The sequence below is a fragment of the Pogona vitticeps genome, chromosome 5 (assembly GCF_051106095.1).
Source record: "Pogona vitticeps strain Pit_001003342236 chromosome 5, PviZW2.1, whole genome shotgun sequence".
Taxonomy (NCBI): Eukaryota; Metazoa; Chordata; class Lepidosauria; order Squamata; family Agamidae; genus Pogona; species Pogona vitticeps.
In genome coordinates, this window is record NC_135787.1 from 118,459,914 (window position 1) to 118,471,935 (window position 12,022).

At 46.0% G+C, this 12,022-nt stretch overlaps 2 protein-coding genes across 14 annotated transcripts in view; one reads left to right on the forward strand and one right to left on the reverse strand.

The window, feature by feature from the left end:
* The window catches only part of LOC110070649 (active breakpoint cluster region-related protein), a 79,840-nt gene that overhangs the window by 37,671 nt on the left and 30,147 nt on the right, over positions 1 to 12,022 (forward strand). For 8 of the 13 annotated variants that reach the window (XM_078394363.1, XM_078394362.1, XM_078394356.1 and 5 more), the window contains exons 3-7: positions 934 to 1,038; positions 2,790 to 2,975; positions 4,815 to 4,922; positions 7,111 to 7,201; positions 11,475 to 11,578. In XM_078394363.1, coding sequence (XP_078250489.1) covers positions 934 to 1,038; positions 2,790 to 2,975; positions 4,815 to 4,922; positions 7,111 to 7,201; positions 11,475 to 11,533 — 549 coding nt within the window. In that variant the 3' untranslated portion in view covers positions 11,534 to 11,578. Of the gene's footprint in view, positions 1 to 933; positions 1,039 to 2,789; positions 2,976 to 4,814; positions 4,923 to 7,110; positions 7,202 to 11,451; positions 11,579 to 12,022 lie in introns of all 13 variants that reach the window. The other 5 variants (XM_078394360.1, XM_078394359.1, XM_078394361.1 and 2 more) reach the window with 4 other exon arrangements.
* Positions 6,721 to 12,022, reverse strand: part of SLC26A3 (solute carrier family 26 member 3) — a 29,115-nt gene continuing 23,813 nt past the window's right edge. Inside the window, exons 15-20 of the mRNA XM_073000652.2 lie at positions 11,908 to 12,003; positions 11,266 to 11,499; positions 8,950 to 9,004; positions 8,140 to 8,288; positions 7,663 to 7,728; positions 6,721 to 7,130 (exon numbers count right to left, since the gene is read on the reverse strand). Of these exons, the coding sequence (XP_072856753.2) occupies positions 7,107 to 7,130; positions 7,663 to 7,728; positions 8,140 to 8,288; positions 8,950 to 9,004; positions 11,266 to 11,499; positions 11,908 to 12,003 (624 nt within the window). The 3' untranslated portion in view covers positions 6,721 to 7,106. The remainder of the gene's footprint in view (positions 7,131 to 7,662; positions 7,729 to 8,139; positions 8,289 to 8,949; positions 9,005 to 11,265; positions 11,500 to 11,907; positions 12,004 to 12,022) is intronic.

Below are 12,022 nucleotides of genomic sequence, written 5' to 3' on the forward strand. Positions count from 1 at the left end.
CTTTTCCCTCTCCCCCCCACCCGGCATCGCCTGCTCAGTTTTCGCTTTCAAGTTTCTGCTCTCTGTGCCTGGTTAGACGTTTCGCCATCCTACTGTTAATGAACAGGCGCGCGCTTGTCGTTGCTTGATTTTTCCAACCTGCCCCCCCCGCCCATGCCTCTTTATTTTTTTGGACTCGTGTCTCTGCCGGGACCCGTCTTTGGCAGAGCCTCCCTCCCAGGCCAAGTTGTAATGCGAAATCTGGAAACCTCCACCTAAAAATATCCATTAAAAAAAGGCCCTGAGAAAATAGGTAAACTCAAAAGGCTGCTGTGGGCGAGGGAGGTGGAAGGATAGCGACCAAATAGCCCCAGAGAAGGAGGAAGTCTTGGCTGCTTTAGAGGGACTTTCCAACTAAGCAGGGAAACATGGGGAAAGGTTGGATTTGTGGACTACAACTCCCAGAATCCACATCACCAGCGGTGTTCCGTTGGCCAGTGCTGCAAATGATTAGCATCTCTTGTGTGTGTGTGTTTGTGTACATGTACATTTGCGAGGGCGTTTGTGTGAGAGAGAAAATGTGTGAGAACGGAACTTGAGAGTTACTTGCCAGGAATAATGAGTAACTTGTCATGAATTCCTTCTTTGGTATAGTTATAGCACAGCCAGTGGTCCGGTTGTTGGACTTTTCTGCTCCTCTTCCTCACACCCTTTAAACTGTAACTGTGTCCAACCGAAAGAAGGGCTCTGGGACCCTCAGAAACTTTCCTGGGTGGTCCAGGAAAAATATCACACCCACCTACCGTTCTTTAAGGGAGAGACGAGCAGTCGAACGACATAAGAAAAGTTTGTGAGACTGTTAACGGCGTTCACGTTGATTTCCCATAAATTGGTGGGGTGGCCCATTGCCTCAGTACGTCTCCTCTTTCTAACACAATACTTTCTCCTTCACAGGGTGAATGGGAAGCGAGGAAAGGGGTGGACATGCGCAAGTTGGTGCTGAAGGATTTCTTGGCCAGCGAGGAAATGTACATCAACCAGCTGGAGGCGCTCTTGTTGGTAAGGTCCGTGACCAGCATTGGGGTGGGCAGAGCAGGAACGGAAAAGGAGAATCACCTCGGAGGTGGGACTGTTTTTTGGGGGAGGGGGGAGAGACCAGGACAAGGGACCACTGGTAAAACCTGTGAGCTAGAGAGCGTGGCCACCTTTGTCTTGAATGGGCCATTCAGACCTGTAAGCCTTACAAAAGATCTGCTCCTGGCTGGAGCTGAAAATCACTTTGTTGGGATACCTGGCTGAGCTCTGCGGAAGCCTTTGGGCTGACTGAGCCACGCTCTTCTTAAGAGTCTTCTTTTCTAAAAAAAGAGAGTCTCCCCAAACTGGTGGGTCTATGAAGTTTGTGAGCAAACCAGGCAGAAGGGAGAGTAGAGCCACCTGCTGTGTTTCCCCCCCCCCCACGCACTAAGCCTGGCCCCTGGGGTACACTGCGTCAGGAGACAGAAGTTCCATTTCAAAAGCTTTCCTGGCTAGCAGCTTTTTTGATCCAAGGACTTCCCGTGTCACCAGCCCATCTGGACTGCCAAGGTTTTGCTCCATGTCACTGGGGAATGCTGCCTTTCCCAAAATAAAAAGAGAACTGATATTCTTCTGACGCAAAGCCCCTCTTGTGGCAGGGAGTTCCCTACGTTTCGCTTTTTTTTTGATGTCCTGCAGCCGTAACATCTTCTGCAAAAGTCATCTCTTTGGAGTTGTATTTGGTGCTTCTGCTTCCTCTTTCAAGCCCGCTGTTCGAGTCAGACCTGGTTGGCTTTGCGTAACACCCGCGTGGGAGGGCGAGACTGCGTGCGTGTCTGTCCTTCCGTATTTTGGAACATTGGGGAATCTTCCAAAGGGCCGTGAATGTTTGAAAGCAGCTCTGCAGAGACGTAGGGGCAGATTTCAGAATGCAGGCCTTCGTCCTAAACAAAGGTTGTCAGCCAAGGATCTCATACCCTCTTGACCAACCCTTTCTGGCCCTTTTTCAACTCCGTCCAGGAGCAGATCTTTTGCAAGGCTCACGGGTCTGAATTGGCCATGGACGACAAAACCGACCCCCCACCCCAAATTTGCATTAGATCCGGACTTGATCACAGTAATACATTGTTATTTGTTGCTGGGAAAATGCATGGTTGCAGAATTATGGGAGTTCTGGGCCCCAACAAGTCCTATCCACCCACCTCAGGCTTTTTATATATTGCGTTCAGATGTTGTGACGTTCCTACCCTGGTGCTGTGTGTTGAAAGAGTAAGGCCACAGGTGGGCCAGGGGGGCTCTTCCATCATCAGTTATATGAGACACGGATCGCTAGATGGGAGGTAGAAACTGAACCGTCTCTGGGCCATCGGCAGCCCACTGGTAATGATGATTGGGGGTGGGAATTCAACTCACAAAGGAGAAGCACCTAGAAGCTTCCAGCAGGTGGGATCCTCCAAGGGAAGGTTATTTTATTCCTGTACCTGTTTGAGGCCTGAAACAACATTTAAAAAGAGAGAAAGGGAGAAGTGACCTTATGATCTTTCTCATGATTTCTGGTTTTTAAAAGAAAGGGGGTGGCGGTAATCCGGTCCAGGCAGCAGCAGAAGATAATGATGATGATGATGAAGGCAAGACACCCTAAATTCAGTAGAAAACAGTTTCCAACATTTGTCGGCACAGCTGACGGGTGGCTGTATTTTCCAGTCCTCTGTCTGCGAGTCCAAAAAATAAAAAGTTGTGTTTCTTAAAAGTCCCAGGGCCAGAGGGCTCCATCTGTCTCCTCCTGTCCTCTGCAGCCGATGAAGCCCCTGAAGGCGACAGCCACCACCTCCCAGCCGGTCCTCACCATCCAGCAGATCGAGACCATTTTCTACAAGATCCAGGACATCTACGAAATCCACAAGGAGTTTTATGACAGCTTGTGGCCCCAGATCCAGAACTGGGACAGCGGCGCGGTGGTCGGGCACCTGTTTCAGAAGCTGGTGAGTCCGGTGGGCTCTGCCCAGCCCCTGGGTCCCTAGATCGCCCTCTCCGCTCTTCCATCCTTGGTGGCCCCAGTGCAGGTCAGACGTTCCACCGTGTTTCGTGTTTGGTGTCCTCTGTGGCCCCGGAGGAGGCTCTGTGGCTGACCCCGTTGGCCCTGCTGTGGGTGGAGGGGCCACTGATCTTTGGTGGCCCTGGTTGAGATAGGATGCTGAACTGTGGTTAGCCTAAGCTACCTTCAGCCACTCTCATACAGCCGCTGTGCTTAACCATGGTTAGTACAAACTGCCCTTGATCAGCTTGGTGCTGGTTTAAACATTCATCGGTATTAGCAAAACAGCCAGGGTTTGCTGTCTTAACCGTGGGTAAGAATCTCAAACGTAAAGTGAAACCTGGACTGAAGCTGCCTTCCCAGACAACCCCTCCCCCCGAGTGTCTAAAAATATAAATAATCATCGGTTTTCCTGGCCCCCCTCTACGAAAAGGGCAAAAAGAAAGGTATTTCAATCCCAACCTTAATGTCCATCATTTAGGTATCCAGATGGGTTTGTTATTTGTTGATGGAACCATTGCCGTAAATGCCAACTCAAGGCAGTGAGCTCAGAATGGCAGGCACTGTTCTCCTCTTCTCTGCTTTATCCTCCTAGAGACCTGCCAGGTAGGCCAGGCTGAAAAAGCCCTGATGGATCCGGGGTCAAACGGAGTGTCAACATTCATGGGGGACAACAGTTTCCTGATTCCGTGACACTCACCCTTACATTGCTTGGTTTAAATGCTCTCTGAAAAGGGATAAGACAAATGAACAGAAGGGAAGAACCTAAACCAGACGCCCCCCCCCCCCCAGCTCAGGGCAATCTACCTTTGAGTGATTGTTGTTGGGCAGAAAGAGTGAAAGCCAGCGGCTGCCTTCCGCCCCTCGTTTGATCGCTCCTGAAATATCTGCTTGGCCGTGGGAACACCCGGGGGGGGCCTTTCTGACCCACTTGCACTTCCTTCTTCCTGTCTGGAGTTTCGACGGTGAACCTTCGCCCTTTGCCAGACACCAACGGCCGGCGGGGCAACCCACTTTGCAGATGGGATGTTCATTGATTGCACAAAAGAAGGTCAAGCCATTATCCCGGCCGAGGAAGAAGACATTACACACTCAGCCTGGAGCCAGGCCTGTCCCTGAGCAGACGCTTCACCGCTTGCCAAGTTTCTGGAGGAAACGGGGGTTGACCTGCGGAGGCCGACGGCGGGGCCCGACTGAAGGGCCTTTCTGAGTGTCACAACTGGAACCTGGGGTGCACCGTGAGGGTAGCCGCTTTGGAATACCCCCCCCCCGAGACCTCTCTACCCTCCTCTTGGTTTCATTTATCCAGAAGCCCAGGTGGCATGGATAGGAGACGGAAGTGCCTCCCCTCAATTTAGAGTCCACTTGGATGGAGGCGACGAGGGCCATCAAAACCTTGGGATTTCTCCGTAACATTTATATCCTGCAAAAACATGCTTTGGAATGAAATTAAAATGAGACAGAGGATCCAAAGTGCCTCATTTTGTGCCGCCAGCAACGTTGGCCAGGGGTTATTTCACCATAAAGTTGGGTTTTTGTGACTATTTGGCCGTTTTGGCTGGTGGATGATGGGAGTTGTCACCCATTGCACCTGGAGGTGAGGGATGGGAGAAGGCCGTCGTTATCGGGCAGGGTGGATCATAATCCAGGGAAAATTGAGCTCAAATGAATTGGCTGGTCATAAAGGCACGCGCAGAGGAGTTTTGCTTTTCCTCTGGTTTTATGGAGGTTTACAAAAATCAAATTTCTGGGTTGTTTCTTCCCCTCCTTCCTCTTTCCTCCGCAGGTGACCCAGCTGGGGGTCTATAAGGCGTTTGTGGACAACTACAAAGTCGCGCTGGAGACGGCAGAGAAATGCAGTCAGAGTAACAACCAGTTCCCGAAAATCTCAGAGGTTAGAGTCGGGGGCCCCAGATTTACGCCAATCCCCTGCGAGGGGTGTCAGGAAATGAAATAGGATGGGGCCATCCTCAGTACAGCCAGGGATAAGGAAAGGCTGGACAGAAAAGGTAGAAAGGGAAGCAAAATTAACAGGCTTTGGGAAACAGACCCGCTGTCGTAGATTAGGAAGCAGAGCCTCCACGTTAAGAGGAGTCTATCCCCAATAATAAAAGATAGGTCGGCTCATGCCTGCGTCGGATCCGGAGGGCCACATCCTGATGGACCCTGTTTGAATAGAGAGTGCAGTTTTGAGGAGACAATATTCTTGGGAGAGGATGGATTTTCCGGCGTAAAAGTTATTTCTCGAGGTACTTTTAGCCAGCTTTTCCAGACAACTTTGCTGAAATACGGCTGCACATATCAAAGGTTGCAAGATGGGGTGCTGGGTTAATTTCTCAGGCGTAGCCTCTTTTCTCTCCCTCCCCTCCCTAACACCGGAAGATGGAAGATGATGGAGGGCTCCGCTTTGTACAGAGTTGCCTGATTCTTTCTAAATAAGAAAAGGCAGAGGCGGATGGGCCACCAGATAAATCCCAAGAGGTCAGGATGCCCTGCCGGCTCTGTGTGTGTGTGTGTGTGTGTGTGTGTGTGTGTGTGTGTGTGTGTGTGTGTGTCTGTGTGGTGCAGAGGGAGGAGGGTGACCAGCCAGGGCGTATCACCCTTGGGCCCAATCCTCCTCGGTCTGCCCCTGGAATCCCCCTCTGCCCTCCTCCGGGGCTGCTGGGTCCAGGAAAGAGGAAGGGGGAACCCTCGGTGTTTGGTAGGGGGCGAGAGGGAGCCCGGGAAGAGGAGTAGGTTGCGCCTCCTTAGCATGCCACCAGCATCTGGCAGCCCCTCGCGCTCCCCACCCCTCCGCCACCCTCCTCCTTCCCCTCCACCGACTGGCTTTGTAGCTCTCTCTTTGTAGTGTGCCCAACGCCTCCCTTCCCTTATTTTTGCCTCTTTCAGCCTTGATTCTATCCAGCTGCCTCCCTTTCTTCGCCTCCTCGCAGGGCCAGCCCCCCCCTTCTCCTCCTCCTTTTCTTCTTTTGCCCTGTTGGCTTCCTTTCTGACCCAGAGGTCCTCCATCCATCGCAGGAGGGTCAGCCTGCCTGGCCCGGGGGCGGCCCTCCTCGCCTCCACCCCACCTGGAGGAAGGCAGCTCCCTCCGGCCCGGCCAGGCCGAGAGGGCGGGCGATCCAAGAGCGGAAGCCGCGCCGAGGCTGGAAAGGTTGGCGGGGCGCTTGGGGCGTTTTTGCGCCCAGGTGGAGGGGCTGTGCGGCGGCGGGGGGGTCCCGGGCGCTCGGCTTCCTACCCCCCCCCCGCAGCCCTTGCTCTCTCCAGCCATGGGGGAGCCGGAGGAAGAGGAGGCGGCTGACTTTGAGTGTCTTTTACTGAAAGCAGCCATGTTTGACAGTTTGCTGTTTGATCAGTTAAGCTGTAAATGATGAAACGGTTTTTATTCTTTCTCCTACTAATGTCTTGGAGTGAGTAATTGAGACTGTAACTGCCAGCTAATGAGAAAAGGGGTGGAGTAATCTTGGGAACTCGAATCTATTCTGCTCTGCGAATCCCTGCACTTTTGCTGTGCAGCTAGAGGAATTTAACAAAAATTCAAAATTCTGCAACAATGTGAATATTACAAGCACGTCTAACAGTACTTCTACAACAGTAGCAGTAATATTCAAGTTACACAGCTTTCCCTTTACAGTACTGTAAAATTATAAATAACATTAAACTTATTGGAAGAAGCAAATGGGTATAGACCATAAGCCTTTCAAAAATAATTTATGAAAGTAATATATACAAGAAAAAAAAATAAAGCATTGTATAAAAGGACGAATGTGCTGAAATATTATATAAACAACATACACTTTTGTGGCTGTACAGTTTCCCTATAAACTGAATTATTTACAAATATACATGAATACAAATTAAATTCTAATTTAATTTTTTCTTGTTGCTTACTGGGAATTTGGCATTGTATGAAATCTGAACTTTTACACAATTCATATGTATACACACACACAAACACACATTCTTGTTAGAAAGTGCTTTTGAAGACTGAAATGGCTTCATATTGTGATGACATTTTTGTCATCTTCCAATTTTCTCCTACACTGTCGTTTTATCTTCTGATTTTCAATTTTTATGCAATTTAGAACTTTGTTTCTGGTGGTGCCTGTGGGAAGGAAAGAAGAAAAGAATATGTTACTCTTCTGTCTGAAAAGTGTTTGGTTTATGGCATCATAGGTAAGCAATCTAGAAGCATCTTCTACAGACAGTATTCAAATACTGTATGGGGAATCACAGGCATATGACTACCTCAGAGCTGACATTTAGTTCATGCTATTTTCCTTCTCAGGTGATGAATAAGCAGTTAGGAAATGTGTGTCAAGGCCAAGCATCAGCACAAATGTAATGGCAGAGTATGTTAGTACTCCTTTCCTTAGTGCTAACATAAAGGAAAAGGTAGTGGGCAGGGACAAAGGACTTCTTAGCAGAAAGAACTGCTAAGAACTAGAACATATGAATTAGAATTTAAACTGGGGTCAGAAAATATGTCACAATTTGTACCTCAGTTTTAATCCTGATTCATGACAGTGAGAAAAAAGGCTCTTTCTACTTGGGCCTTTTGAGGGAGCTACTTGTCTCCCAAAATGCCCTTAAACTGACTGACTGAAAAACATATCAGGCACTTGAGTGTCCCTTACCACAATTTCCCGGTTGCGTAGTGTTCCATTTGTATTGATTATATAATGATCTTTATTTTCTTTTTCCTGTAATGGAGCAAATATTAGGAGTTAGAAAGCACTAGTATAGCTATTCCCCAAGGCATTCCATCTTCCATTTAGCATCTCAGTTGGTCTGTAATTTTGCTAAACTGACAATAATCACTCTTGTGTAAGTGTGAGAAGTAAGCTTTGGATTTAGAAGGTGAAAAACCTTTTCCTTCTGAAGGGATAGTATTTCAAAGCTGCCATGCCTGCACACTCCTCTATATCTCCCACTGACCAATAACCAAACAAAAGCAAGCTATTCTATTAAGTCCAATGACCATAGCAGTGCTAACTTCACCAGGACTTTTAGGAAAAGTATAGAAGCAACTTTCATGACAATGTGGACAAAAATCATCACCTTTAATAAAGATGGTTGCTCAAGCTAAAGCATAACATGGTGCATCCACTTACCGGAATGGATTTGAACTTTGGCATGCTGTCTGCAAGATCCTTTTTCATCAGTATATATAAAACTGCATCATGAATGGTAAGGAAAAATATGGATGGCTTAAGTTCATCATCAAAAAATCCACATTTTTCCAGTTTATCCAAAACGCCCTCTGTGAGGGAAAGAAAACAAAACCTGTTCAACAGCCTTGAAAACAGTTTTGAAAACCCATTTTATGTTCCAGAGGTTCAGCAACTTGGTTGTGAGTTTCTGAATAAATAAAGAACAGCAGTGACAGACAGTGATCAGGAAGCTGCATGGTACTAGTGGAGTTTTTGAACGGGTTACTAGAAATGTGTCAGACAGAGAAAACTGACTGAAGGAGGGTGATGAGCCTCCTCAGTATGGAAATCTCTTTGATTCAAGAGGCCAAAACAGGTCAGGTGATATTCCTGATCCTTTTGGCTTTTGGTTCATGGCTACGCACTGGGCAACTAGCAGACTTTGTTCTTCTTTATTCCTGTTGATTGCCTTCCGTTACCAAGGCAAAACACCACAGAAGCCAAATCTAGCACTGACATTATTTATAGCAAATCAACAAGAGCAGTCCATGTAAGTCTGAACATGAGATATAGGTGTGTTCTGAGGATATCTTGTAATTCTCGGCTATTGATTTTCATAAACACATTCGTAGCATGCAGTCATTCAGTAAAGGTCACTGAAATTAGTGGGGCATTCTTCCAAATAAAAAACTTGAGTGTATGAACAGCAGTCTAATCATTTTTCAACATGTTGTTGTTTAGATATTTGTAAACAAAACTTGATCAGCTTACCATGCGCTCCTGTAATATATACATCCACATCAATCCGGACAAATTCCTTCAAAATCTATGAAAGTAGAAATTACTCATGTTTATCAAGAAATTGACGAAAGTATACATAAAAAGCATTAGAAAGTGCCTTGCTAAACTGTACCTATGGGTGTAGCATTGTGCAATGTAACACAAACAGTAATATGGTAGAATCTGAATTTGCATTTTTACACAGTGTATTAGCATATTAAGTAGTGTGTGTGCAAACTGTGTAGTGAATGGCAGGTATAGAATTGTCTGGGAAAATGTGTGCCTGTGGATATGGTTGGAGATAATCTGAGAAAATGTGGAAGGGAGGTTCTGTGTGGAACGGTGTGAGTGTGTCTACAATACATAGTTATAGCAGTTTGATTGCACTTTAATTGTCATTACTCTGTCCTATGGAATCCTGGGACTTGTAGTTTGGTGAGGTACCTAGAATTCACTGCCAGAGAGGTCTAGTCCCTACCCTTGAAGTACAGCACAGAATTCTAAGTACCTCAACCAAACCATTGAAATAAAGGGGAGCTGTGCGGTCAATACAAAACAAAATACAAATGCAAGAATAGGTGACACCGTTATAAACCATGATTTTTAGTGGTCTATAAAGGTATCAGCTATTCTTACATTTGTATTTTATCTCACCAGATTATGGATTCTAGGGTTCCTTGGGATGGAGCCAGAGGAGATAATATGGAATCAAATTGCTGTACCTGTGTATTGTAGCTATAACCACAACAGGGACTGGAATTTCAGGGTAATAGCTGAGCAATAGATTGTAGAAGTTAAAGGGAAAGGTATTTTTAGTACCTAAGTCTATACAATCGACATTACCCTAATCATTTATGTGCCAGAGGATGGTGAGGAGTCAAAAATGAATATGTTAACAGAATTGAATTGTAATCAGTATAATAAATTGTTGGAGTCACAAACTTAGCAGGCTGATGGGCTTTGTGGTGATCACCAAATAATTAGGATAGCAAAGAGTCTCTTAGAAATAGAGGTTAAAGAAGTCAGCCACACACACACAGGAATGTCTGCCAGCAGTGCTCCTGGTGAGCGGCTATTAGAAGAGGCAGAATAACACCGAATGGGTTCCCAATGAATTCTGCCCTGCCCTCCAGGAGGACTGTGCTTTTATTAACCTTACAAGCTCACAGATAGTGGACAGTATGCAGATAGATTACAGAGTTCAGATAGGACAATGGTTACATCATGCCATTATAAATGGCGTAAGAAAAGGCTCTATGCAAGCTCTCTATCACCTATGATAAAGAGGAACGGTGGTACCTCCTCCTCTCAGAAGCAGCTATGACATCATCCAGTAGAGTTTTCTCTACACTGAAGAATCAGCCAACAGCTTAGCAACTTTGGGGAGAAGTGTTCCCCTACAATAAATATTGTTGCTTATTGTAACCATATTCACTGTGTTGTCCCCTGTAACTACCAATTTATACAGGAGAGTAGAGCCCAAAAACCAATGGTATTGTCTTATAGGATGATAACCGTGAGAACTGGATCTTGCAAATGACTCGGTCATGGCTTGCGTGAAGGTGTTTTTGTTGGAACATGTGTTGAGATCACCACTGGAGAAGAACAAGGAAACAGTGCAGGCTGCTTCACATACACAAAATGGAGACTGTGTACATTAGGCAACCATATAAGGATCACAGGGAATTCATGTTGTGGGCTATATGATGGTATATTTGGCTAGAGGTCTTTTGCCAGCTGTGGTTTCCTGTTGCAGAATACAATGGCAAAATAGACATGATACCATTCCATGTACATGGTCAACTGAAAGCAGGATTAATAGCATTTCTCATTGGAAGAGACCCTTAGAATAGTGCTGATGCTGTTGTAGTCCCCTTGGCTCCCATATGCTTAATATTAGCGGCAGTGCTTTTGAGCACTTGTTCTTAACCTTTGTTACTCAGATGTTTTTGGACTGCAACTCCCAGAAGCCTTCACCATCAGCTCTGCTGGCTGGGGTTTCTGGGAGTTGCAGTTCAAAAACACCTGAGTAACAAAGGTTAAGAACCACTGCTTTTGAGTACCAGTCTTCCCATTAACCTAACTTGTGAAACTACTATCAACATAACATTAATATAATAATAGTAGCAACACATTTCCCCTTATGTCAGCATTTCCTCAATAAACATGAGGAAATGCTAGGTCCTAATACTAAGATGGGACCATGTAGCCTACATGGAAAGAGATTAAGTCAGAAATATAATAGGACAGACAAACATTGTACTGCTTCTCCAACCATTGGTTGGCCATTGTATGGAAGGCAATTACCTCTCTAAGGACTCTCAGTGCAGACACATCAAGAAACGAAACTGCAGCGAAATCGAGAATAAGACTATGTATGTCAACCCTTGGGACAGTGATATTAAGAGGCAGGTCAGAGTTCCAGTCTATCTGAATTGGCAAGCCTTTGGTATCCATTGGCTGATCCAGTTCTTCAATGTGGTTGTTGTCTAGCTCTTCATCTGACTCGTTTGCAGCATTAACAGTGCAAAGAAAACCTTTCTGTATGAAAGAAAGAAAACACTCAGAATGCTGATTATTCTGGAAAAGATGCCTCAGAATATCCATTTTACTTTTCAAGGTAAGCTTTTTACTTTTTGTGGTAAAGTGTCTGTAATATTATCTGGGGTGAGTGAGGATTTTGGGGCATCTGCCTTCCAGAGACAGCCTGGAACCAAAATACATTGTGGGTGTTGTTGCGATTCCACTTAGGCTGTAACTGTTACCTTTGTGAGAGAAAATGGTAACCCCTCTTTTTCAGTCTTCCACTTTGCTAAACAATGATATTGATAAACACCCATTTGGACCTCTCAAATTCATTCCCAGTAAAAGCCCACTGACAGGAACAGGGAACTTCAAAATTACATGACAGGTTTCCACCCCGTTGCTCAATTATCTGAGGGCACTTACAGGTGTCACCTGAAGCTCTCCTTTTTTCAGCATCCTTCTGATTTTCCTCAAAGCCTTGTTGCGCTTGCGTAGCACTCTCAGTGGCTTAAAACCAACCTAAAACATTGGAGTTTTT